This window comes from Heteronotia binoei, chromosome 7 (genome assembly GCF_032191835.1).
Source record: "Heteronotia binoei isolate CCM8104 ecotype False Entrance Well chromosome 7, APGP_CSIRO_Hbin_v1, whole genome shotgun sequence".
In the NCBI taxonomy this organism is placed as follows: domain Eukaryota; kingdom Metazoa; phylum Chordata; class Lepidosauria; order Squamata; family Gekkonidae; genus Heteronotia; species Heteronotia binoei.
In genome coordinates this window covers 56,155,259-56,182,818 of record NC_083229.1, presented here as the reverse complement: position 1 = coordinate 56,182,818, position 27,560 = coordinate 56,155,259, and the positions used below count along the sequence as shown (strand labels likewise).

General features: G+C 44.8%; 1 protein-coding gene across 2 annotated transcripts in view; it reads right to left on the bottom strand.

The window, feature by feature from the left end:
• The window catches only part of SLCO5A1 (solute carrier organic anion transporter family member 5A1), a 115,696-nt gene that overhangs the window by 19,222 nt on the left and 68,914 nt on the right, over positions 1–27,560 (bottom strand). The window contains exons 5-6 of one of the 2 annotated variants that reach the window (XM_060243663.1): positions 8,050–8,214; positions 5,395–5,593 (exon numbers count right to left, since the gene is read on the bottom strand). In XM_060243663.1, coding sequence (XP_060099646.1) covers positions 5,395–5,593; positions 8,050–8,214 — 364 coding nt within the window. The remainder of the gene's footprint in view (positions 1–5,394; positions 5,594–8,049; positions 8,215–27,560) is intronic. The other variant, XM_060243664.1, reaches the window with a different exon arrangement.

Here is a 27,560-nt window from a genome sequence, read left to right as displayed (position 1 = left end):
CAAAGCCATCATAGTGATGCCCTAGAGCAGTGAGGGCATGGCTTAGGATTTTGTTGGCTACCCTGGAATTTCAAGGTGCACATGGGAACACGTAGAGGTATTGGCTGTGTCGCAGGAAAGGAGACAAGATCTGGTATCCACTCCTGCTCTGGGGTAGAATTGCTGATGTTTCCTATCTTACTTAGATGCTGTCGATTGGCGAGCGACCCCAGAGGCATAACAGAGGGTGGAGAAAAAACCTCTCAACATGAGGGGATGATGCCCTGCAGGGTCAAGAAATTGCCTCTATGTTCAGGTCCGCAAGTGGGCAGATGACCTGTGGGAAGAGTGGAAGTCCATACCATCTGTCCACATTCCCAGTACTAGGGTACAAGTATCCAGGCAATAGCCCATCTGTGACAGCTATAAGATGAGGGATGAGGCATTTATGCAAGGGTGAACACAGACCTCTCTGCAAGTGATAGCTGAGGGAAGTGTGTAGTGGATCTTATCGCCAGCGTTCCCAGAAAATGATGTGGTAGTTGGCATAGTCGGGAGGTTATAAGTGACTTGCTACAGCCTGTCCCTGCCTCCTCGGTATTCCAAGGAGGTCTCCCATCCAAGCACTTGACAGGGTTGGCCCTGCTTAGCTTCCGAGATCTGATGAAATCAGGTTTGCCTGGGCTATCCAGGTCAGGGCTGGTAAACTCTTGACACGGGATCATTCATGTGCATCTTCCAGAATCAGAGACTGGTTTGTAATGATCCAAAAGGAAGGATAGGGAGTTGGAGAGATGTCCCGAAAAACAGGAAGAGCTCCCATTATGCACCAATCCCATGGTTCGGGCAGTACGGAGAGGTGAAGCAACAGGGGTCTCTGAAGAGTCAGAGAGATCTGAGGCACCAGAACTCCAGAAATGTAGGACATGCATGAGGAGGCTGGTAAGCATTCGGACCGAGGTGGTTGAGGCCATAAGGCCCAGCGAGGATCAACATGGAAAACTGTGTGTTCTTACCATGTTTGGAGCACATGCGCAAAAGAGCAAGTTCTGCACTCCCCGTATGATGTGTGCACGTGTGTGGACCCCACAGGCTAGGATTCATGGTTGTCCCTGTGGACTGAGCCATGTTTAAAGGATTTCTTTCTCTCTTTCTCTCTTTCTCTTTCTTTCTTTCTTTCTTTCTTTCTTTCTTTCTTTCTTTCTTTCTTTCTTTCTTTCTTTCTTTCTTTCTAGTTAGCAACCAACAGTTACAGGAGTGTGGTTAAACCTAGGAAGCAGAGGAGGTTGAGAGTTATAGTTTGCGAGGGATGCATGATGATTTCAAGTGCCCAATGGAAGTGAAGTGGTCCAACCGAAATGTAATGGGAATACACACTCAGTAAATTAGGGGTGCCAATCCCTACTTCACGTTAGTTGGCAGGAGCATATCATGCAGGGCAGTCCTGCTAAAATTGTACTAGAGGGACTAGTACTAGTGTCAATTGGAGAGCCAGTGTGGTGTAGTGGTTAAGTGCACAGACTCTTATCTGGGAGAACCAGGTTTGATTCCCCACTCCTCCACTTGCACCTGCTAGTGGAGGTGCCTTGGGTCAGCCAAAACTCTGGCAGAGGTTGTCCTTGAAAGGACAGCTGCTGTGAGAGTCCTTTCCAGCCCCACTCACCTCACAGGGTGTCTGTTGTGGGGGAGGAAGATAAAAGGAGATTGTGAGCTGCTCTGAGATTCTTCGGAGTGGAGGGCGGGATATAAATCCAATATCCTCTTCTTCATCTAGTGCTCTGTGGATCCCGATGAGGCAGAGGCCTCCCAGTCCTGTTCTTGATACCATGAAGTGCTGAAAGGGAAGGTGGAAACTTGGAAGGGTAGAAGAGCTTAGTCCCTGAACAGGAATAATGGGACTTCTGCCAGGAGGACAGTTGGTATTAATATGAGCCTTCAACCGGCAGTTAGCCGATGCAGCTGCACTACATTCTCTCAGGTAAGAGAGAAAAGGTGTTGGTTAGTACTGAGGCAGAACCCTGCTTCTAAGAGAGTTCAGATGGTTGGTGCTAGGATTGTCGTTTGTTCTAGGCTGTGTTCCGGATGGCATAGAACCTGGAGGCAGACCCAGATTGCAGAGCGTTGTGATACTCCTGAGCAACTCATGCCAAGTAGTATCTGCAATAGAGTGGACAACAACTGTCTTGAGCAGGAAAACTTTAGTATATGTTCTAGTGCCCGACTGAGGCAGCAGAGCGAAGACATGATTGGCATCCAGGAATAACAACTACAGATGATGAGTTGTTGTGAGGACAAGAGCATGCCCCCTTTGAATTAGTTCGGTCCCCAGTTCATGTATCGTACACGTATGATCCGGCCAAAGAGAGGAACTTGGAGGAAGGATTGGTGTAGTTTAAACTTCTTAGTCCTTTATGGCACTACTGCTAGAAAGGGGGTGGGTGGGTGCTAAAACAGCAAATGCCAAGTGAAATGATGTTAAACACCATTGCAGTGGTCGAGGGTTGAAGTTGATAGGAGAAAGCGTCAGGGTATAGTCTAATGCTTTCATGCATTTGCCATAGGAATTAGGGTCATCTAATGGTAAAGGCAGAGACCATAAAGCTCAGGGTAAAGAAACAGCGTGGAGGTAGGCAAGGCTTGATCTGCATTAAAACAGCCAGGGGATGGATAGAGATGCTGATATTCAGTGCTGATGGCAGAGCCATGTGAGTCTGCTCTGGAGGATTGTGCGGATGCATTTAGCATTGATCCAATAATAGAGCAGCCAGGTCGTTGTTGCCAACAGTAGTATGATGGATGGTAAAGCATCCAGTACCTAAAGGAGGTTGCATATTGCTGGGCCAACCTGGGAGGTCCTTAGAACAAGAGCAAGAAAAAGCTGCTGGGACACGGTGTGTGCCCCCTGCAGCCTGTCTTTATAAGACTAGAAAGAACCCATGTGAAAACGAGGATGACGGTGGAGAAAGGTTAAAAAAGGGGGGGGTCAGCATCATCGCTGCCGACGAGCCTCTGCCCTCAAGGTCGAACGTCGGTATGGGGGAGCGCTTTGGCTCCAGTGCCCACGAGACTGGCCAAGCAGAATGCTCGTAGGTCAGAGCGGTCGGCATCGAAAAGGGGAGAGCCATAGCGAGTTGGGCCGTGTGTTGTCCAGGCTGGAAGACATCGAAGTCTATTGAATCAGTTAGGGAGACGACTCAAGCAGTTTGAACAGGCACATTGCTGGCTTTTTCCTTGTTAGGAGGATTGGTGAAGATCTATGCTGCGAGTCCCTCTGGGCAGGGAGAGCGGAGGAAACGAATCAGGAGGGGAAATTTGACTCCAGCACTTGAGTCGGCAAGCAAGCCCGCCTCCATTGCTGTTCTGTAACAGGGAAGGGGGGGAAAGGGGGGGGGGAATCCGAAGGGCTGAGGAGAGTAAAGTTTTCGACTTTTCTCCCTCTCACTAGGTTTGTTTGTTATTATTTGCTTTTGAGATAACATGAAAGGCAGAAATAGGATTAGAAGTGGCTATTTGAAAGGGGAAGAAAATAAAAGTACCAGCCGGAGCGAGGAGATCAACTATCAGCGCGGCGGTCAGAAGAGAACTGATGGGATGTCCCGCCCACTCTGTGAGCATGCGTGGTGGGGTTCTTGCGCATGCCCACTGGAGCTGAGGGCGAAAATCCTTGGCTTGTTAAGTACCGATCGGATCAGCGCAGGTGCGCTTTCTCCCCATGGGTGTGATGCACAGAGACCACGAAGATCATCTACCATTTTCTTCTCTTGTGTTCATATTTCCTGTGCTGAAAAGTTCTGTGAAGTGGTATTCAACTAAAAAGAATTATTAACCCCCCAGAGCATTCAGAGGGTCTAGGTGCAATCTAATTCCCAGCTTAGCAAAACTGTTCTGTTCAAGCAAGAGTTATAAGCACAAACTAATATTACCCTATGCATAAGTAAAAACATGAAATGCTCAATATCCAAAGTGTGAATGCTTATTTTATTATACTTTTAACTAGTTTCTTTTACTGCTTCCTTTTACTACCACATGTGATCAGGCATGTGTGAACTATACAAGGATAAGTCAAATCTGACAGTTTGCCTTACAGTACTCCTAAACAGCTGTGAAATGATGCTATCAGCTTGTTTTAAAATAAAACACTTACATGGAAACATTATCTATACCAAATATGTCAAACCATTCACATGTGAACTAGAGTCCAACTGCTCATGGGGCACTAACAGCTGTACATTGATTTCTACAGCTTTTTTTCAGAATCAGGTAGAGATGGATATGTTACCAAACCCCTACACACATGTGAACATATTCTAATTCAGGGGTGTCTAACGTGTGGCCCTGGGTCTGGATCAGGCCCCCAGAGGGTTCCTATCAGGCTCGCAAACAAGTATGCTTTCTTCTCCCTCTCTCTTGTTTCCTTCTGTGTCACAGCTTGCTTTGCCAGGCTTACTCAATCACACAGGAGTTCCAGAGCAAAGCCTTTATTTTCTCCATTGACTGAGGCTCCTCCCTTTGGGAGGGAGAGCTTGCTTTGCCAGGCTCTCTCAGTTGCACAGCAGAGCCAAGTCTCTTTTCCTTCTATTGGCTGAGGCTTCGCCCCTCCTCATCCCCTGGGGAGGGAGGGAAATAGTCAGTGCTTCCTTTGCCCAGTTCACTTGATCACATGGGAGAAATACAAAATCTTTAATTGTGTTTGTGTGTGTCCTTTATAAAGTTTACATCTCTGCTACCTGGCATTACATTTTATGATACACATAGCCTGGACCGACAAGGTCTCTCACTTATGTCAGTCCAGCCCTCATAACAAATGAGCTCGATACCCCTGTTCTAACTTCTTTCCATCGGGCAAGTTTCTTGCTAGAACAGGGGTCCCCAATGCGGTGCCCAACACCTTTCATGGCACCCGCATGCTTTTAGAAAGGGGACAGGGCTACGTGCAGCTTTTGCCTAGCAGGGCTTCAGATTGGCTGTGTAGATTAAAAGGTATGCTATTAAACAGAGCTTCTGCCTGAAATATTTGAAAGTTACTAATAATAATCTCAATGCTGACATTTTGTGGTTGCCTGTTTCCTGTAGCAGTCGTTTTGTGATTGGTTCTATCTACTGTGGCATCCATTTTTTAGTTGGGCCTACCACCCCACATAAGCATTCCAAAGGTGTGTGCAGGCTTGAAAAGTTTAGGAACCCCTGTGTTAGAATATCAAACTGTGCTGTTATAATTTGTGTCATTATCTTGCATGATCATCAATGCCACCTAAGCAGAATCATACCCTTCTAAGTCCAGAGAAGTCAGTAAGTCTTCTTAGGATGCTACTGCAAAGCACTTTGATTCCCAAATGTTCTTATGGGAAGAAAAAAAAAATCATTGTTGGCTTTCTGAAAATGCATGACCAAAAAAAAGAGGCAAAAGACACTTACCCTGTGGTGTATGGTATATTAATGCCCCCAAGATTAATACTTTCACATCCAACAATGAAGAGTGTTGAAAAACACAGCAAGGACACACCGCTGCAGATCATCGCCAGTTTTGCAGACTCTCTGGCACCAAGTTTGAGTTTTTTAATAATGTAGCCTCCAATGACAATACCAACACCAGCACTTGGGACAATGATCACACCTGGTTTAGGTGGTGAAAGAACAGGATAAAAATATTTATTATGAATACTGAAAAAAAGAATTTTACTGCCAGTGTTGCTGTAACATTTCCACACTATCAACCATATTGATTAAAGCTCAATTTTCACAAACAGTGCACAATGTGTCCCACTCAGACCAAAGGCAGAAAAGTTCAAATAGTTGTAAAACCTTTAAAAAATACAGACTTAAAAATTTTCTACACATAAAATTTGATTTTCAGTTGGACAAGGATTCTGCTTCAGGCTTCTCTGTGACATGCTTGTATTCTGTGTCTAGGAACATTTTTGTCACGAGGAAAGCATGCCATTATGTGAACTCCCGCTTGCGATTTAAAGTGGTACAGCCCAAGGCACAAGTTTATCAGCTCATCTACTATCTTTGAGAACTGGGTGTAATTCTCTCCAGGCAAACAAGTGTCAGAAATTTAAATATCCTGCAGTTATGTCAAAGGATTAATAAAAGCCTCCTTATGATTTTCTCAGAGGTGACAGAAACATTATAAATAGAAGCATTGTTAGGCACAAACAGAAATTGTTTTGTTTTTATGCTAGCCTGAGAATGAATCAAGCCCAAAGTGTTGTGAAAAATGTGTGAAATTCAGATGGAAAATAATACGGTTTACAATAAAATTGGGTGATTTAATCTATATGACTGAGAATTATTTGAAAGTCTGTTATCAACTTTTTAATAAATCCACCTTTGTCAATAAAAGATTTTAATGATATGTTAGAATATTTTTCTTTACAACAAATTGTTTCTTTTAAAGAAAATTGTTGAGTCTTGTTAACTATCAGCTCTATTAACTGAATACCATAAATAAATAAACAAACTAATATACTTCACATGTATGCCCTTGACCAGGACATAAGGTTGTATTATAAGAGGCCTCAATTATATCTCTTAGCCTTTGTCACTTTATTGTAAGTAACTACTGAATTCTGAAATAAGAACATAAGAACATAAGAGAAGCCATGTTGGATCAGGCCAACGGCCCATCAAGTCCAACACTCTGTGTCACACAGTGGCAAATATCATTATTTAATACTTTGTTAGAAATAATTTTTACCAATTCATGTTTTTCTTTCTTTTTACAGAAACTACTTTCTTTTTCATCCAGCATTGATTTATTGATTTGGTTTTGGGTTGTATTAGAAAAATGGCTTATGTGCTTTTCTTAATTCTTAGTTTTCTTAATTCTTTTCCTGTTCAATAGTTTAAGTTGAGTCAGATATTACTTCTATACTATGTTTTCAAAATGGGTTTGTGTATTTCAGCATAAAGTGATAGCTGCAATAACTGAAGTCCAGAGTATACCTAACTATGATAGCATTATTTTCTTCCAAGGATTCAAAATGTTTCTAGACAGTATGACTTCTAGGTTCTATAACCTTAACATTCCTTTTCAACATTTTGAGAGATAGCAATCGAGAACAATATCTTTTGTTATATCCTTATTTACAAATAACTTTTTCAGTGATCTAAATTGGCTTATGAGGATACATCCACTTACCAGTTTTTACATTTCATTCCTGGGACTGACATTAAAAAGAATTTACTAGTATGTTTCGTCTACCCTGACTCTTACATTTTAAAATATTAAAATATACACATAATGGCAAGTAATGATGCCATCATGGCTCTTGGGTAAGCCATAAACCACAGCAACATCATTTATAGGGTTGGGGAAGCTTCTGTACTAATCACATGGAATTACTAGTCTGTCAATAAAAAAGCCTCTATTTGTACTCATTAAAAGACATGCTTCATTCTCATATCCTATTATATAATTTATACAAGACTTTTCTCCTTCTCCACCACCATATATGAACATACCAAGACATACAAGGTGTCCACTATTTACTTCTCCTCTTCCATACCATGTCAAATTGCTTCCATTACCCCCCAATGCAGGGAAAGCTCCTCTTTAACATTACTAGATGACCTTGCTTGTGACTGTCCAGGGAAATCTGAATGGTCACTTTTGAAGACAGAGGACAGGATTAGATGACCCTTTGTCTGATGCAGGTCAGCCATTGTGTTCTTATGATCTTCAGTTTAAGTAACCTTAACAGCAATGTCAATAAGAATAGCAGCAATCATAGCTGATATGAAAAGTACATGGATGAACCATTTGACTACTGATTCAGATTGAGTGAACAGCAAAAAGGGCTTTTAGCCATTAATAATCAGTTAACAAACCAGTGTTGAATACTGTTGGCATTGCTTGCACATTCTCTCCCTCTCCTCCCCTCCCCTCCATTCTCCAGTGACAAAGCCTTAGGATACTATGGACATCACAAGGGGTTATCATAAATTATGCCAGAGTGATTGTAAACTTAAAAGGAAAAGGTAGAAACAGCACTGCTGAAAGTTTTTCCACTGGTATTCTTCCTGCCATCACACAAAATTAACCCTTATTAACAGGCAAAGCCTTACCAGTGTAGATGCTGGCATTGGAAGCTGGGATACCAAACTGTGACTCGATGAACTTGGGAATGAAGGTAATGAAAGCAGTAACAATGGCACACTCAGCTGTGTATGACAAACTCACAAAAAGGAATGTCACGTTGCTTAAGATCCTTACAGCTGCTCTTGGAAGTTCTACAAAATGACAACAACAAAAAATGCCACATGAATGTTATACATAATGAATGGGAAATGAAACCAATCTGGCTTGCTTTGAAATGAACTATAAAGAATGTTACTCACACAATTACAATATGATTCTTCCTATGGGTTCCAATATCTGGATACAAAAGATCATTGCTTTTGTATGCAGTGCTTCCAACATTCATAGTGTTCTCACACATTAAGTTTCCTAAGTATAACTATAAAATGAGACACACACACACCTATACATGTGGCTAAAAGGATTCTGATGTGATGTTGGATGTGTGAGGGCCATATGAGATCAGTGCACCTGGAGAAAATGGCTGCTTTGGAAGGTGGACTTTATGGCATTATACCCCACGGAAGTCCCTCCCATCCCCAAGCCCCACCTTCCTCAGGCTCTACCCCCAAAATCACTGATCATTTCCCAACCTGCAACTGGCAAACCTAGGGCCACTACAATGTAACTTCTTCTTTGGCATTCAGGTAAACTGAAGCAATGCTGTCATGGGCAGGAGGCCCCAATATAGATTCCTCACAAGAGTCCATGGCTTCCCATATTACCTGAGCACAAGAATATATGACCTGTGTAAGATCATAAAGCCACAAGTTAGGAAAGGCACAAACAGGTATAAGAAGAGGCCAGCATGGTTAACAAACAAAGTAATGGAAGCTGTAAAAGGTAAGAAGGACTCCTTTAGGCGGTGGAAAACCAGTCCAAGTGAGATTAATAAAAGGGAACACAGGCAGTGGCAAATCAAATGCAAGACTGTGATCAGGCAGGCAAAAAGGGACTATGAGGAGCATATTGCAAAAAACATAAAGACCAACAATAAAAATTTCTTCAAATATATTAGAAGTAGGAAACCAGCCAGGGAAGCAGTGGGGCCCTTGGATGACCATGGGGTAAAAGGATTACTGAAGGAGGATGGGGAAATGGCTGAGAAGCTGAATGCATTTTTTGCCTCCGTCTTCACCGTGGAAGATGAGAAGTGTTTGCCCGCCCCAGAACCACTAATATTGGAAGGGGTGTTGAAAGACCTGAGTCAGATTGAGGTGACAAAAGAGGAGGTCCTACAACTAATAGACAAATTAAAAACTAATAAGTCACCGGGTCCGGATGGCATACATCCGAGAGTTCTGAAAGAACTCAAAGTTGAACTTGTGGATCTTCTCACAAAAATCTGTAATCTTTCATTGAAATCTGCCTCCGTTCCTGAGGACTGGAAGGTAGCAAATGTCACCCCCATCTTTAAAAAGGGTTCCAGAGGAGATCCGGGAAATTACAGGCCAGTCAGTCTGACTTCAATACCGGGAAAGTTGGTAGAAACCATTATCAAGGACAGAATGAGTAGGCACATTGATGAACACGGGTTATTGAGGAAGACTCAGCATGGGTTCTGCAAGGGAAGATCTTGCCTCACTAACCTGTTACATTTCTTTGAGGGGCTGAACAAACATGTGGACAAAGGAGACCCGATAGATGTTGTTTACCTTGACTTCCAGAAAGCTTTTGATAAAGTTCCTCATCAAAGGCTCCTTAGAAAGCTTGAGAGTCATGGAGTAAAAGGACAGGTCCTCTTGTGGATCAAAAACTGGCTGAGTAATAGGAAGCAGAGAGTGAGTATAAATGGGCAGTCTTCGCAGTGGAGGACGGTAAGCAGTGGGGTGCCGCACGGCTCGGTACTGGGTCCCATCCTCTTTAACTTGTTCATAAATGATTTAGAGTTGGGAGTGAGCAGTGAAGTGGCCAAATTTGCGGATGACACTAAATTGTTCAGGGTGGTGAGAACCAGAGAGGATTGTGAGGAACTCCAAAGGGATCTGTTGAGGCTGGGTGAGTGGGCGTCAACGTGGCAGATGCGGTTCAATGTGGCCAAGTGCAAAGTAATGCACATTGGGGCCAAGAATCCCAGCTACAAATACAAGTTGATGGGGTGTGAACTGGCAGAGACAGACCAAGAGAGAGATCTTGGGGTCATGGTAGATAATTCACTGAAAATGTCAAGACAGTGTGCGTTTGCAATAAAAAAGGCCAACGCCATGCTGGGAATTATTAGGAAGGGAATTGAAAACAAATCAGCCAGTATCATAATGCCTCTGTATAAATCGATGGTGCGGTCTCATTTGGAGTACTGTGTGCAGTTCTGGTCGCTGCACCTCAAAAAGGATATTATAGCATTGGAGAAAGTTCAGAAAAGGGCAACTAAAATGATTAAAGGGCTGGAACACCTTCCCTATGAAGAAAGGTTGAAACGCTTAGGGCTCTTTAGCTTGGAGAAACGTCGACTGAGGGGTGACATGATAGAAGTTTACAAGATAATGCATGGGATGGAGAAAGTAGAGAAAGAAGTACTTTTCTCCCTTTCTCACAATACAAGAACTCGTGGGCATTCGATGAAATTGCTGAGCAGACAGGTTAAAACGGATAAAAGGAAGTACTTCTTCACCCAAAGGGTGATTAACATGTGGAATTCACTGCCACAGGAGGTGGTGGCGTCCACAAGCATAGCCACCTTCAAGAAGGGGTTAGATAAAAATATGGTGCAGAGGTCCATCAGTGGCTATTAGCCACAGTGTGTGTGTGTGTGTGTGTGTATATATATATATATATATATATTTGGCCGCTGTGTGACACAGAATGTTGGACTGGATGGGCCATTGGCCTGATCTAACATGGCTTCTCTTATGTTCTTATGTTCTTAAAGTACCCAAACTTTTGGACAGACCAATTAATAAAATGTTTTACATGATACAATTTTACTTCTGGGAACATTCTGAAACGGAAAACTAAAATAGGAGAAATGGCTGTGGGTATACAGGTAAGTCTGACATCACGTCTAATGAAATGTCATAAACCACAGGGTATGACAACACTTCATCTCAAAACAGGAACTTCTTTTTAGGGCAGAATCATAGCTTTGTTGTGAACACTTACATTGCCTAAACACAAAATCAGTAAACTGCTTTCATTTGAATTATTCCTATTACCTCTAAAATTAGAGGAGGAAATTACAGAATAGAACGGAAGATTGGAAGCTCTTACCGTGAAGCTTCCTTCTCGGTGGTCCTGGAGTGGGACGGTCCAAAACTGTTGGGGAGTAGGCTCCTCCTCCGGAAACAGGGTCATTGATCGCTTGATCCGGCCTGGGGGAGGGGCCGCTCCGTTGGAAACTCTCCAGTCCATAGAAAAGCCATGCTCCCCCATTGGCATACATCTATAAAAGAAACTCTGCAGCATGGTAATAAACCACACAGAGACCATAATGATGCAACGCCATTTTAATAACTGCAAACGGCATAAGTAACCGTAACCAAACAGACACTTCCGCTACCAGTGCCCCAGTACCTTCCACAACCAGCTCCCACAGCTATTCGCCTAGAGCAAAGTACAACACCGGGTGGGATGGACCGTCCCACTCCAGGACCACCGACAAGGAAGCTTCACGGTAAGAGCTTCCAATCTTCCGTTCTCCGGTGGTCCCTGGTAGTGGGACGGTCCGAAACTGTTGGGACATACAAAAGCAATATGTACCCCGGGCGGGAACCACTACATTCAACGTATAACCTGTTGTAGCACCCTGCGGCCAAAAGCCGCTTCAGCAGAGGTCCACCTATCCACCTTATAATGCCTGGTGAAAGAATGAGCGGAACTCCAGGTGGCTGCCCTACAAATGCCTTCCAGGGACGAGAAGGACTTGTACACTGCAGACGTGGCCGCTCCTCGTAAAGAGTGAGCCATAATTCCTCCTGGGGGCTCCAACCCTGACGCTGTGTATGCTGCAGAAATACATTGCCCCAACCATCTGCTCAGGGTCGAAGAAGTAACTGATTTTCCCAAGGAGGGAGAATTGAAGGAAACAAACAAGGACTCTGACCTTCTAAAGTCCTTGGTTCTATTTATATAAAAACTCAAGGCACGCTTAACATCTAACCGATGCCATTCTTTTTCCTTCTCATGCTTGGGATTAGGACAGAATGAGGGTAAAACCACGTCCTGAGACCGGTGAAAAAACTGAATTCACTTTAGGGATAAAGGTCGGATCAGGTCTCAACACTACCTTGTCCTCATGAAAGATACAAAGGTCTTTATCCACGGACAGGGCCTGCAACTCGGATACCCTGCGGGCAGAGGTAATCCCAACCAAAAACAGTAAGATCCTTCAGGCTACAAGTAGCCATGGGCTCGAAAGGTGCATGACACAACGCCTTCAGCACCACGTTTAACTTCCAGGTAGGATACCTATGTGCAGTAGGGGGGTTCAACAGGGACACCCCCCTCAAAAAACGCTTAACATGCGGATGCAACGTCAAAGAGCCCCCTTTTAGCTCCCCGAACAGCAGAAATAGCTGCCACCTGCCTACGAAGGGTATTAGTAGCCAACCCCTTATCCAGGGCCTCTTGCAAGAACAGCAGCAGCTTCCGAACTGGTAACTTTAAGGGATCCCAACCCCTTTCTACGCACCACCTAGGAAAAGACCTGCCAAGTGTTATTATACACACGCGTGGTAGAACATTTCCTGGATGCCAACATGGTGTCAATCACAGATTTGTCAAAACCCAACTTAACTAACTGCGACCGCTCAACCTCCACGCAGTTAACTGCAACATGTCCGGCTGAGGATGGCAAACTGTCCCTTGTCTCAGCAATGCCTCGGATACTGGAAGACGCTAAGGCTTCTCCGTCGACAGCCGCATGAGGTCCTGAAACCACCCCCTTCTCGGCCAGAAGGGAGCAACCAGAATCAACTCCGCTGTCTGCTGTAGAATCTTGTGAACCAACCGGGGAATCAGTTGTAGTGGCGGGAAGGCGTACAGAAGACCGTCCGGCCAGTCGCAGTTGAGAGCGTCTACGCCCTCCGCCTGATCGTCTTTTTGTTTGGCAAAAAACCGCCGCACTTGACAATTGTCCGCGGTTGCAAACAAGTCCACAGCCACTCTGTCGTATCTGCGCTGAAGAGACTGGAACACCGCCTTGTCCAGTGACCATTCCGTCTGATCCAGCCGCTGTCTGCTGAGCCAGTCTGCCAGCCCGTTGTCCTTTCCGGCTACATGAACCGCTTTTGGCCTCGTTGGCCTCGTTGCACAGTTTCCTGATTCTGGTCCCGCCTTGACGGTTGACATAAGCTTTGGCCGTCACGTCTGTTTTCACCAATACGTGACTCCCCTGCAACGCCGTCTGAAAACGTAACAACCCCAGACGAATCGCCCTCAGCTCCAGCAGGTTGATGCTCTGTTGGGACTCCATCTGGGACCACTGACCTTGAATCATCATCCCCTGAGAATGCGCCCCCCAGCCCGAGAGGCTGGAGTCTGTAGTTACCACTATCCTCTGTGGCTCCTTCATAGCCACTCCTTGCTGAAAACGGGATGGTACCAGCCACCACTGGAGTTGCGTCCGCAGCTCCGGTGGAAGGAACACTAGCCTGTGCAGCTTGCGAGCTATCACATGCTGATAAGGGATCAGGAAGCATTGTAGGGGCCATAGACAGAAACGCGCCCAAGACAGTACATCCTGGCAAGACACCAGAACCCCCAAAAGCTTTGCTAGAGTCATCACAGGAACCCGATTCAGAGACAGAACCTCCTCCAACAAGGATCTGAGGTTCACCTGTCGTGCTTCCGACAAAAACACTCTGTGCCTCTGAGTATCGATCAGAACACCCAGATGCACTATCTCTTGTGTCGGAGTAAGGTTGCTCTTTGTCCTGTTGACCACGAAACCATGGTCCTGCAGTATTTGAATAGTCCGACTGGTGTTCTCCAAGCTCTGCTGGAAGGAAGGGGCCCTGAGCAAGAGATCGTCCAGATACGGATGAAGAGCCACGCCCCCCATCCGTAAATGAGCAACCAACGCCACCAGGATCTTCGTGAACACTCGTGGGGAAGACTTGAGCCCAAAAGGCAAGGCCCAGTACTGGAAGTGCCTCCCGTCGTACGCGAACCTGAGGAACCGTCTGTGGTTTGGTCGAATGGGAACGTGCAAATACGCCTCGGACAGATCGATGGACGTCAGGTATTCTTGTTCCTGAACCGCCAATAGAATGGAACGCAACGTCTCCATCCGAAACTTTTTGGTTTTCACAAATCGATTCACCCATTTTAAGTCTAGAATGGCCCGGACATCGCCATTCTTTTTTGGCACCAGAAATAAAATGGAATACACCCCTTGACCCCTCTGAGTCGCAGGTACGGGTTCTATAGCTCTTATGTCCAATAGATGCTGGATGGCACCCAACATCCGCTGGTGTGTGGTCGGGTCTTGCTTCCTCGGGACTGCACGAAACCTCCGACATGGAAAAAATTCCAGCTCTAATGCATAGCCCTTGGATACCGTGTCGATCACCCATTGGTCTGAAACCGTCACACTCCATTGGTTTGCAAAAAACTGAAGGCGCCCCCCGATAGGAAGTAGCTTCGGCCTTATGGCATAGTCATTGTGACCCTCCCTTTTTGGAGTCACTTTTGCTTCCCTTGTCGCCTCGGTTAGAAAAGGGTTTAGCATCCCGACTGCGGGACTGCCACTTCCCTCGGAAAGGCTTAAAGGCCGAAGGCCGGGAGAATTTTTTGGAGTCCCGAAAGGGCTGGAAGGGCTTCTTAGACTTAAAATCCTTCCTCTTAGAAGGCAAGACTTTCTTCTTGTCCTTCCCCTCAATAAGGAAGCGTTCCAGTTCGTCCTCAAAGAGGCTAACGCCTTTGAATGGTACAGCTGCCAGTCTAGCCTGTGCAGCTGCATCTGCATCCCAAGTCCGCAGCCAAACGTTCCTGTGCGCTGCCACACTGCAAGCCACTGCCCTTGCGGACAACTGCATCGCGTCTAGGGTCGCATTTGCAATAAACGCTGTGCCCAAAGCTATTTTCTTAAGCTCATCCTTGAACTCCTTTGGCGCATCACTATCTGCTGATGCCAAATTGGATGCCCAGGTATACACTGCGCGTGCAAACAGCGATCCCGCTGAAGACGCCCGGATGGACCAGGCCGAAGCCTCAAAGTTCTTTCGTAATGCCTGCTCTGTCCGTCTATCGCAGGCATCCTTGGGTAGCCCATCCGCATCCATGAGGAGCACAGATGTGGATAATAAACTATTTACAGGATCGTCCACTACAGGCAATTTCAGCCATTTAGTAGCCTCTGGACTCAACCCATACAGTTTGGAAAACAGATGTGGGTTAGATTTAGGCTTGGCCGGGTGTTCCCACTCCGCCTTAATAAGACTAAAAAAGGGAGCAGGCAAGGGCACCCCGGTCTGAGAAACCCCCACTTTGGGCATCATCTTCCCTGAGCCTGCAGGCAGGTCAGGGTCCAATTCTGCCTTTCCTCTGGGTGTGGCAGTAAAGTCCAGTTCCCTAAGGACCTTAGGAAGGAGTTTAGAATAATATTCCACTGGAAAAACCCTTGACTGCACAGAAGGAGTAGCATCCTCCTCATCAAAGAGTTCCCCTTCCTCCTTTGCAGAGGAGTCTACTGAAGAGTCAGCCTCCTCTTCCTCCTGAGAACTATCACAAGGAGAGTCCAGGCTCATGCTCAATTTTGCTTTCTTAGGGTCTGTAGGGGCAGTGGCAATGTCTAGAACTGCGTGTCTCTTCCTTTTCTGGGAAGGGGCAGGTGCAGTAGAGCCTCGGGCAGGAGCAAACTCCTTGCTCAGTTCTCTTTTTAACCAAGCAAGCAAGTTAAACTTGGCATCCTCTCCAGATAAATCCGGTTCAGAATTCTCTCGATCTTTTTCAGAAGTGGATCCAGAGTACTCTGGGATGGAGAAATCACTGGCTGAGCCTGTCTCACTAGTCTGTCCCCGTCCGTCAGCCATCTCAGCTACCACAGAAGGCTGAAACGAAAGTGAAAAGGGGAGAGGGAGAAGCCTCTGTTACCAGGCTAAATGCCTGAAATGGCGACCCCCTGCTGTGCGGTAAAAAACCCCGCCCCCCAGGCCACTAAAAAGCACGCTGAAATGGAGAGACCTGCTACGACATAAGCCTTCCTACACCCCATTCAGGGGGGAGGGGGAGGATCTAGGAAACTGCCGTAAGCTACCGGGTGGGCTTCCCACATTCCATCGGAGCCCATCCCAAGTAAAAAACAGTCCGCGCATCACAAAGAGCTTCCCGCTCTCTTTCCGGCAGCTTACCACCTCCTCTTGAGTAGACACATTGACTGAGGGAACTGCTCTCAGCCGCGCTGGACCTCGGTCGTCTGCTCTACGCCTGACGGCGCTGCGTGAGACCGCAAGCCTGGACTTGCCGCTCTCCCCCCCCCCCCCGCCTCAACAGGCTTCAGAAGGGGAGCCTCGCTCTCCGCGGCAGTCCCCGGCTGAACCGCCTTTGTTAGGTAAAAACCCAACGCTGGCGGTAAACAGCTCTGGCCGCCGCCGCTGCAGCTGAAGAACCGAATGGCAGAGACTTTCTCACATGGAGACCTCGTCTACGGATCAATGTGCTCCGCGCACAGCGAACACGTCCTGTCTCATAACAGGGCCATTTTGGACTCGAGAGTTTCCAACGGAGCGGCCCCTCCCCCAGGCCGGATCAAGCGATCAACGACCCTGTTTCCGGAGGAGGAGCCTACTCCCCAACAGTTTCGGACCGTCCCACTACCAGGGACCACCGGAGAAAGGTCTCTCATTTACCAGGAACTTTGCTTCATGTGTTCAATAAGATCCCTGTCTTTTTATCTAATTATATGATATATCTTGTGATTCTAGAAAAACTGGAAGAGATGGCATTAATTCTATTGTAAGAAAGCAGAAGTTCCTGATGAAAACAGACGGTTGAGATGGAGAAAGGCAGTTACCAGAGGAGTGGCCATTTTCTGTAGTGAGCTGTCAGTCCTGAAAAAGTGTGGCTTTTTGGTGACTGAAAAAAGGCAGCTCACTGACTCTGACGATGTGACTAAATACTTTCTCTCTTCAATCCCTCCTCCCCCCCCCCTTAAAATTTGGGACTGCCATTATAATTTTTATTCATACTGTTTGTTAAACCTTCCTGTCTGATCTTATTTTTCCCCTCACCTTTCAATAAATTTGTTTGTGTTCAGGTTCTAAATGGGGTATCCACAATCCTGTGGCCAATTACCTGGTCCTTTTAAGGGCTACATTTTGGGGGGCTTGTTTGAAGGAAGGTGTAGGGGAGCATATTGTATGGCTCTTGGAATCCAGAAACTAAATTACTTCTTGCAACTGTATACTAATCTCTGGAAGGTTCTGTTAGACTTTCTTTACCATGCTATAATAAAAAAAATAGGATTGATGGCTATTTCCTACTAAATGACAACATAACCGATATCACAAGAGCTGTTGCCAAATTCTTGGCTGAAATTATCAAAATTATTCTAAGCAGGTTTTATTGTGATTCTTAATCTTATTTTAGCCTTTTATGCTTTGAACAAATATATTGGATTGTTGTTTGGTTGACAAGTCTCTGTATATCTCTTTTGGTTATGCCAATAAAGGTGTGCTATTGCTATTGCTAATTACTTCTTATCTCAGCAGCTTCCTACACTTGTGCCTTATTACAACTACTAGATGTAAGACCCGTTGTGAAGAAAAATATGACCTCCAGAAGGAGGTTCTGTGTGAGTGCCCCACCCACCCTTCCTGTCTTCCCACCCACCCAAGTGAAGGCATTCCCCCCCCCCCAACACACACACCTCAAGAAGAGTGGATCTTTGCCATCTGGAGAGCAGCTGTAATTCTGAGTGCTCTCCAGCTGTCACCTGGAGATTGGCAACAGTGGTTCCCCAGGAGGAAAGGCATCTCCCTCAAAGGCCATCTGGAGAGCAGTTATAATTTTGAGTGGTCTCCAGCCATCACCTGTGGATTGGCAACAGTGGTCCCCAGGAAGAAATGGCATTTTACCTGTCTGAGATCCTATCCCTCCTCAAACCTCACCCTCTCCAGGCCCCACCCCTGAAATCTCCCAGAATTTTCTAACCTGGAGTTGGCAACCTTATCTCTTTCCCTTTATTTGCCCCTCTGACTTCAGCTTTCCATCACCTTCCCCATCCCTGCAGCTTTTATATAGGAAAAGGACAGTCTTTCTCCAGGGGGGGGGGGAGGATTAAGGCAGCTTACATCATTTTCCTCTCCCCTCCCCTTTGATCTGAACAACAACCCTGTGAGGCAGGTTAGGCTGGAATTCTGTGACTGGTCCAAAATCACCCAGTCAGCACCCAGCACCCAGTCATCACCCAGCAAAAACCTGGTTCTGGCAGACCACACCCTGAAGCTCTAACTTGTATGCTCTCCTTAAAGTCCACCACAAAATCTCCAGGAATTTCCTACCAACCTGGAAAGGTATTGCTAAAGGCCTCTGGGCAAGTGCCCCCCCCCAATTTTGCTGCCTTCCCACCCTAGTGAAGGCATTCACTCCCTCCCCAACACCTCAAGGGAGCTGATCTCTGCCATTCTGAGTGATCTCCAGCCCTCATCTGGAGATTGGCAATAATGGTTCCTCAGGAGGAAATGGCTGGTTTGGAAGGTGGCCTTGTCTGAGGTCCCACCCTTCCTCACACCCAATCCTCTCCAGGCTCCACCCTTCAAAACTCCAGGAATTTCCCAACCTGGAGTTGGCAACCCCATCTCCTTCTCAGCCAACCGTCCTAGGATGAGGCTGAGGAGGGAGAAAGGGAGTGAGGAAAGAGGCAGAAAGACAAGCAATAAGCTCACTGGCTTATTTCAGCGGCCTTTGGAGGCTGCCTGTATTGGCAGGCCATCTGTGCGGACCCTTGATAGGGTGGAAGAGGTTTGTTGCCAGGGGCAGCTACAACACCTTTTGCGAGGCTGCAGTACAGCAGCAGTCCTTTCTGAGGCCAGTTGACGGAGAGGACATAGAGATGAGTGGGATGTGTCTCTCTCTGAGTAGGCGGGGGTAGGGGAGTCAGCCAGTAGGAGACAAAAGACCCTGACTGAGCTGTGATCAAGCAATGGTTTCTGGAGTGCCTTGCTGTCTTCCCACCCACTCAAGTGAAGGCATTAATTCTCCCCCCCACATACATACCTCAAGGGGAGGTGACCTGGAGTTGGCATCATGGGAAAAGGACAGTCTTTCTTCACAGGGGGGGAGGGGGAAACCAAGCACCTGGAGGTTGGCAACAGTGGTTCCCTGGGAGGAAATGGCTGGTAGCATTAAGCAGCTGACACTGTGATGAAAGCCACTGGAAGCCTCCCTTTCACTCTCTCTGAATTTGGCCCTCCCTGCTGTGAACAAACATTCCTTGTCAGTTGAAGAGATGTTAACTGCTACTGTTTTTGTGGATTAATGGGAGGAAGGCAGACTGACAAAATGAAATAAAAAGACTGAAAGACAGAGATCTTTTTCACACAGCCTAAGTATTCCGGTATGCCAGCTGGTCAGTTACTGAACAGTAACGGGTTTCTGCTGGCATTTCAAACAGACCCGATTCAGTAACTGGCTGCTACCGGAATACTCTCACCTTTTCACACAGTCCCGCGGCTGTCCCGGTAGTGAGGCATGCCTGAGTCATTACTAACAAAGAGCAGCTTCTTCCGCTTTTCAACCCCTTCTTCCGGGTTGAAATCGCTATGGGGTGCTGTGTGAAATGTCCAGTATCTAACCCGGCGCGTGCTATCTCCGGCTTTTTTTTTTTTGGAACGTCGGGCTAAGATCGCTATAGCGACGTATCATAACAGCATCACCATAGGGATGCCTGGGCTCCATTAAGATGCTAGATATCGCCACCGCTGAAACCTGGTAACTTATCTCAATAGAGTGTAGCCATCTCTATGGTGTTGCTGTTGTGATACGTCGCTATAGCGCTATAGCGATCTTTGCCGGACGTTCCCAAAAAAAAAATAAGCTGGAGATCGTGAACCGGCAGGCAAAAACGGCTGGCGCTGGTGGAAGCGAGATAAGAGCGGAACAGTGTGAAATGGCTCGCTTCAATCACGGAACCCTATCGGAAAAAAAAACATGTGTCTGAAAACTCCCATCCCTGTCTCGGATTACTGCAAGGCGGCACAATACCGACTCCCTTCCGGCTTCCACTGGTAAGTGTGAAAAGGGCCAGAGATACAGAGAAAGAATGAGAGAAAGAACAGAAGGGGGAGGTAGAAAAAAGAGGGAGATAAAAGAGTGAAAGAAAAAGGAGAAGGAAGATAGACAGGGCCCTGAGGAGAAGCAATGATCAGTAAGCCCCCAGCAGCGAACTGTCTTCCTCAGATGTCAGTGGCCATTTGTTGGTGTTCTTGCCTGACAGGGCCGGCGGGGGAGGGCATACGGCAGGGGACTGGACTGTGAGCCAATGTGAGGCCAGAGGGGTTGATGGACACGTGATCGGCCAATGGCTCATGGAGTGCAGGCTGAGCCAATGAGGGGCCTGGATTTGGCTTTTATTATAAAGGATGATCACTTGGACCTTCCTTATCTAGAGAGCAGAGAATGCTTTTTCTCTCTCCCATTCTTTCCCTGCACAAATCAACCCTTCTTATCTCTCTTCCTGCTCACTACCTCTAAGCATTTCCCTTCCTGACTCAGCCAGCCAGCCTTACCGTTCTCCCTGCACCTGGCTATAGAATCCTTCCCTTCCTATTGTCAAGTCTGCAGATTCAATGATGAGTCAGTGTGGATACAAAGACTCTGTTTTATTGATACTGATACTTGTGGCCTAAACCAGGTCTTGAAAAGACTAAAGAACATACAGTAGATACATTGCATATAAGGTACACTTCAAAAGGATTCCTACAGGAGGGGGGAATTGTGCAGAGGACATTCACACATAGATGTTATAAATACATTGTTGATTAGAGGCCCGTTTGGCCTTGATACTCCCAGGCTCCTTCCTCTCCCCCAAGCCTGGGCTGAGAAGGCACAGATAAGACTTTCACACATTACCATTTCAAAGCAGGACCAGATCTCTAAAGGGAGGGGGGAAGTAGGAGAGAATGAGCTAGCAGCATTTGGTTATACTTTGGTTCTACCCAAGCATGCTCTGTGCATGAGCCAGAGTTATAGACAGACTTGACACCTATTACAAAACCCTTATCCGCTCATTGTTTTATATCTTTTTAGTCCCATTTTGAGCAACCCCATATTTATCTCTTCTCTCTGGGTTAATTTCTTCTCTGGAGCAGCCACATGGGAGGTACACAATTCATGTTAAAAAGTAACTTTACTTGGGTATTAAAGTAATCAACTGAACACTAAGACTGTGCAAAAGTGAATGCTTTTTATTGGATTGCCGTGCATAAATTGGTTTTGTTGTTGCCATTGAGAAGCTCAGTCTCACAGTCATAACTACCACTATTTCACCTCTCCTCTTTCTATTCTATATCATGATAGGGAAACAGGGTTACTCACTGGTTAAATATCTGTCTCCCATCAGTTTACATGGAGACTTATTGTGCCATGGGAGATTTATTTACAGTACCTATTGTAACAGACATACCAGACTCAAAGGGTAATTTTCTAGAAAAAGAGGTGCCAGAGCTCATTAGCACAACTCATTTGCATATGCCACACACCCCTGACATCACCAGAAGGTGTACCAAGTTATATCAGCTCAGCACCTACCTTAAAATGCTTCCTGAATTATAATTGTCATAATAAAACCTTACTCCCATCATACTTTTTAAATTACTTTCTCCTATGTGGTCACAGTGGCAAGATGAAGATTTCCATCTGTCTGTTTTATATGTTTTGATTATTTTCCCTTTTTTTGTATGGGGAAAAATATTAGAAAGGTTCTCAAATCTTAGAGTTCAGCAAAATTCTCACTGGGGGGTTGAACAATGGAGCCCAGAAGCAAGTGGGGAGAAAGACACAGAGGAAGGGAGGGAGGGAGGGAGGGAAGGGAGAGGAGAGGAGAGGAAAGAGATTTAGAGGTTCTGAAGTTCCACTCCTGTGAGCTCCTGCCCAAAATGAGGCCTCCCTATGATGATTTGAACTTATACATTTGTGTTCCTTTAATTGTTGGTAAGTTGCAGTAGAGAAAGGGGGGTGAAAGAGGGGGATGAATGAGTGAAGTGGTTGGTGATTGAGAGAGTGTGGGCGGAGCTAAGAAGTGTGTGGGGACAGAGTGAGGGGAGAGAGAGAGAGAGCGTCAGCAGTTAATTCTCAGCAAAACGTCAGCAGTTTTGAGTGTCAGCTGTGGTCAAACAGCAGTCTATGGAATCTGAAATCACAGACTTCTGGTGAGAAACCCATTTAGTGCTGGAAAGGCATTCAAATTTCTAAATAAGAGACTGATAATACTAAGAGGACACATTAGTGGCTTAAGACAGTCAACCCTAATACTGCCAAAGAATTATAAGAGTGTGAGAGAAAGAAACTGACAGAAACTTGACTTGAAAAGGGGAAGATTAAACAAAGCAAAAATAAAATAAAGACTGGTCAAAGTACATTTTGTAGAGAAAGAAGGAATTGAGAGTGAGGAGTGTTAATAAAGTGAATGAGTGTGACACCTCAGTTAGTTACTAATTTCCACTGTTTTATCCACTAAAATTATTGGTACCGTAGTTATACATCCTGAAACCAATACCCTTCAAATACAAATAAAATTTTATTAAAACCTGGATTCATATATTAGTATAACAAGAGAATCTCATTTCAAGAGCCAATGAAGAAGCCTTAGAGCTTGGGCACAATTAAATGCTGAATGTTAAATAAAGTGTTTGGAATTAAATTCCTGGTGGCAGCATTAAATACATTAAGAAAAAAGTTGTGACAATCCCTGCTTCTGAATCTGTGTTCTAGCTCTACACATGTAGGGGACCCTCTTTATGTGCCTGGCCTAACATGAGGGCCAATTTGGATAAGTTTTTCACTCATGGTCAAGAGGGAGAGCTTTAAAAAACTCACTCTGGAGCCAGTTGTTCCTTTGTGAGAACCCTGTGATCTGTTTTCACCAAGAGTACAATGCAACCATTGGCATACACTTGAGGAAAACCCTTGGAGTCATGGAGAGGCTAAAGGGCAGTAACTTGTAGTGGAAGTGGGGATCTCCCACAGCAAACTTCAGAAACTGATGCTGAAGTCAGGTGGAGATATGAAAATAGGCACCCTTAAGGTCGACAGATATAAGACCAGGCCCCTGGTTGAAGAAGGTCAGAAACACATCTAGAGACACGATTTAGAACTTTTTGATCTTGATGGTTAGTTGATGTCCCTAAGATCCAAGATGGAGCAGAGACTTCAATCCCTCTTTGAGACAGTGAAGTACTGACAGTAGAAACGCAAGGAACGTACCAATTCTATTATCTTTTTCTAAAGGAGAAAATCTGCTTCCTGGTGAAGAACAGTAAGTTAGACAGAAAGAAGAGAAAATAACTCAGCATTATGACAGTTGGGAATCAGTGGTCAATGTAATCTCTTCCAAAGCTCAGAGATGTTGCCAAACATGAGGAAAATGGTAGAAAAAAGTCGTGTAAGTTTTTAAAAGCACCATTCAGGAATAGTTCACATGAGAAGACTGTTGTGACTCAGACACTATATATCAAGATCTTCATCTTGAGGTGAAAACCTTCTTGAAGGAGGGTTGGTCAGACAAGGTCCTTCATGCTTTAGAAGGTCAGGAAGATGACAGCTGCTGTAAATGATGGAATCAAGCCTTAACACTTCACTGCTGAGCAGAGTTTTTGTGGTCAGTTTTGGAGCTGAAGAGGCCCTCCCCCTCGAAACAGAGATTCAATATACATCTTGGTCTCAGGGGAGAAGTTAGTAGACTACAGCCATGCATGACACTGAAGAGCTATTGACATTAACATCTGTTTTTAGCCACAGTCAGGAACACATTTAGAGATACGGATCCAATCATCCCTGAGTATCATTGCTATGGACTTACAATCATCCAACAGGTGTTCTAAGCCCAGCAAGATCTTCTTTCAGATGAAACATTGATACTATGCCATCGAGGCAAGGAAGTTTACAACTCTAAAGGACATTGCTCCTGTTAGTGTAAGTATTATGACCAAAGGCATCCAAGTTTCTTTACTTAGTAGTCAGTTGGGACCCACGTGGATGATTTGTCTCTCTTTTCCAGAGCCAGCTTTCCCACAATGGAGTTGAAATGTGAGTGAGAAGAAAAGGAACATCCCTCTGCTGCAACTTACCTTTTTAGTTCTTGACTCAATTTTTTTTGGGGGGGGGGGGCGGTTAAGTTCGTCCGTCCCCCCTTTCATTCCTTTCTCTATGAAAGTACGTATTCAGATGCAGACCAAAAGCATTTTGGTTTTGCTCAGCTTTGGAAAAAGCTGCAACTTTATGGAATGCTGAGTTAGGCAGGTGTATCTGAGAAGTAGATGAATGGGAAGATGGGAGATAGCACTGCAGTAAGAGATGTAAGAAGCACTTCCTGTGGTGCTCTGGAAGGGATCAGGCCTATCTTGATACATACTGAAATAATGTTGTCTTGAAAAAAGATTACCTGATCAGTGGCAAGCACAAGGACAAGAGAATTTAAAGAACAAACATCCAGTTCAGTGGCAGAGGGCAAACACAGGAGAACAAACCTTCACTGAAGACAAGAGAGACAGCAATGTAATTAAAGCAAGTACATGTCTAGAAGCCTGACAGAAGACACTGTCATAGCCTCAATCACAAGGATAGAATAAGGATTGAGGAAGCAGGACATAGTTTGAATCATGAATTCTTGGATCCGAAACAGGGTACAACCATTCTCCGGATCATAAGATATCCATTCAGAGACACAGGCTCAAGGTTGGAATCTTTCATAGTAATTGCCAGTCATCCTTCTAAAATATGAGCTGCTATGACACTTTGGGAACAGCTGAGCAAAACTGGAAACTGCAAGTAGTTAGGAAAGCATCACTGTATGTTTTTTTTTACAGATATTCTTACTGATAATCACACTGCAGGATCCTAGAACCAGAAACAGTGGGAGTGGCTTGGGTGTACAGGTGAAACCTGGAACAACTTTTGACCATACCACCCTCACTTGCAGGGCAAATGCTTCCATCATCTTTCCTGAATTTTCCTCAAACCTTCCATAATTTCTTCAGGTTTAGTAACAGCCACAGGTTCTCTAAAACAACCTAAACTACAGTCATGTCCTATAACTCCTTCAATGAATCATCTTGACAGCAGGCTATAATCTACATATATACATGTTATCCTCACTTTACCCTTTTTCTTAAAAACAACTGATTTTACAACTCTTTTTAATGGAATAAAAAGGCAAAAAAGCTCTTCACATTTAATGATAACTTTAGTTTTGTATAAAAATGTATAAATTGTTCTGCAGAGAATTTTATGAAGGGTCAGCAGCTGGCTACAATTTTTTAATTCAGAAAAAGAAATACGTTAGCTGACCAAACTGTATAATGAGAAACACAAAATCAAGGGACAAGCAGCGTGGTGGTGTGGGGAAACTAATGAAATAAATGGAAATGTAAACAACCTCTCTTCATTTCCCCATTATACATATAAAAATATGCCTAACATTTTATATCGTATCTTTGTGATAGACTGAATTATTTAGTCAGCTGAGGAGCCAAAATTCTCTGAAAAGTGGAATGAAAATTAATAAATCATAGAATCATTGAGCTAGAAGGGATCTCCAGGGTCATCTAGTCCAACCCCCTGCATAATGCAGGAAATTCACAAATACCTCCCCACACACATACATCCCCAGTGACCCCTGTTCCATACTCAAAAGTTGGCAAAAACCTCCACAATCCCTTGCCAATCTGGCCTGGAGAAAAATTTCTGACTGACCCTATAGTGTCAATCAGTATTTCCCTGAGTGTGTAAGAAGTGGCCACAAGAACTAAGCATTGTTGCCACCCTTCCTGTCCTCCTTCTCTTTATCTGCCTAATTCACAAAATCAACGTTGGCCATATAGACTCTGTTTAAAAACCTCCAAGGAAGGAGAGGCCACTACCTCCTAAGGAAGCCTGTTCCACTGAGGAACCACTCTGTCAGGAAGTTCTTCCTAACGTTTAGCCGAAAATTCTTCTGATTTAATTTCAATTTGATTTAATTTAATGTTACTTCTGGTCTGACCTTATGGGGCAACAGAAAACAATTCAGCACCATCGTCTGTCTATATGACAGCCCTTCAAATATTTGAAGAATGGTAATCATATTATCTTTCAGTCATCTCCTCTCGAGGCTAAACATACCCAGCTTCTTCAACCTTTCCTCATAGGACTTGGTCTCCAGACCCGTTACCATCTTTGTTGCCCTCCTCTGGACACATTCTGGATTGTCTAGATCCTCCTTAAATTGTGGTGCCCAGAACAGAACACAGTACTCTAGATGAGGTCTAACCAGAGCAGAGTAAAGTGACACCATCACTTCACATGATATGGACGCTATACTTCTGTTGATACAGCCCAAAATTGCATTTGCCTTTTTAGCTACTGCATCACACTGCTGACTCATGTTCAGTGTACGGTCTACTAAAACCCCTAGATCCTTTCTGCACATACTACTGCCAAAGCAAGTTTTCCCCATCCTATAGTGATGCATTGGACTTTTCCTGCCTAAATTCAGAACTTTACATTTATCCCTGTTAAAATTCATTTTATTTGTTTTAGCCCAGTTTTCCAGCCTGTCAAGATTATCATGTATCTTGTCTCTATCTTCTACTGTATTTGTGACTCCTCCCAATTTAGTATCATCTCCAAATTTAATAAGCATTCCCTCTATTACTTCTTCCAAATAATTTATAAAGATGTTGAACAAAACAGGACAGACCCTTGAGGCACTCCACTTATCACTCCTCTCCAAGAGGATGAGGAACCATTCACAAACACTCTTTGGGTGCGATCTGTCAACCAGTTATAGATCCACCTAATGGTAACAGGATCCAGACCACATTTTACCAACTTATCAACAAGAATAGTATGTGGAACCTTACCAAAAGCCTTACTGAAATCAAGATAAACTATGTCTATAGCATTCCCCTGGATCCAGCAAGGTTGTAACTTTCTCAAAAAAGAAGAAATTCATGCTGGTTCTTAGTAATCACAGTCATCTTTTCTAAATGCTCAAAGACTGAGTGTTTGATTATTTGTTCTGAAATTTTTCCAGGTATAGATGTCAAGCTAACAGGTCTGTAATTACCCGGTTCCTCCTTTTCCCCTTTCTTAAAGATGGGGACAACATTTGCTCCAGTCTTCTGGCACCTCACCTGTTCTCCAAGAATTCTTAAAAATAATGGATAGAGGCTAAGAAATTATATCCACAAGTTCTTTTAGTACCCTTGGATGCAGTTCATCTGGCCTAGGTTGCAACTCTCTTCCCTCATCATATGTTCTGTTTCTGCCATGTTGATCACCATTTCCCTCACAAAAGAAGACGGAGGAAAAGTAAGAATTGAGCATTATGCCCTTTCTTCATTACCTGTTACAATTTCACTTT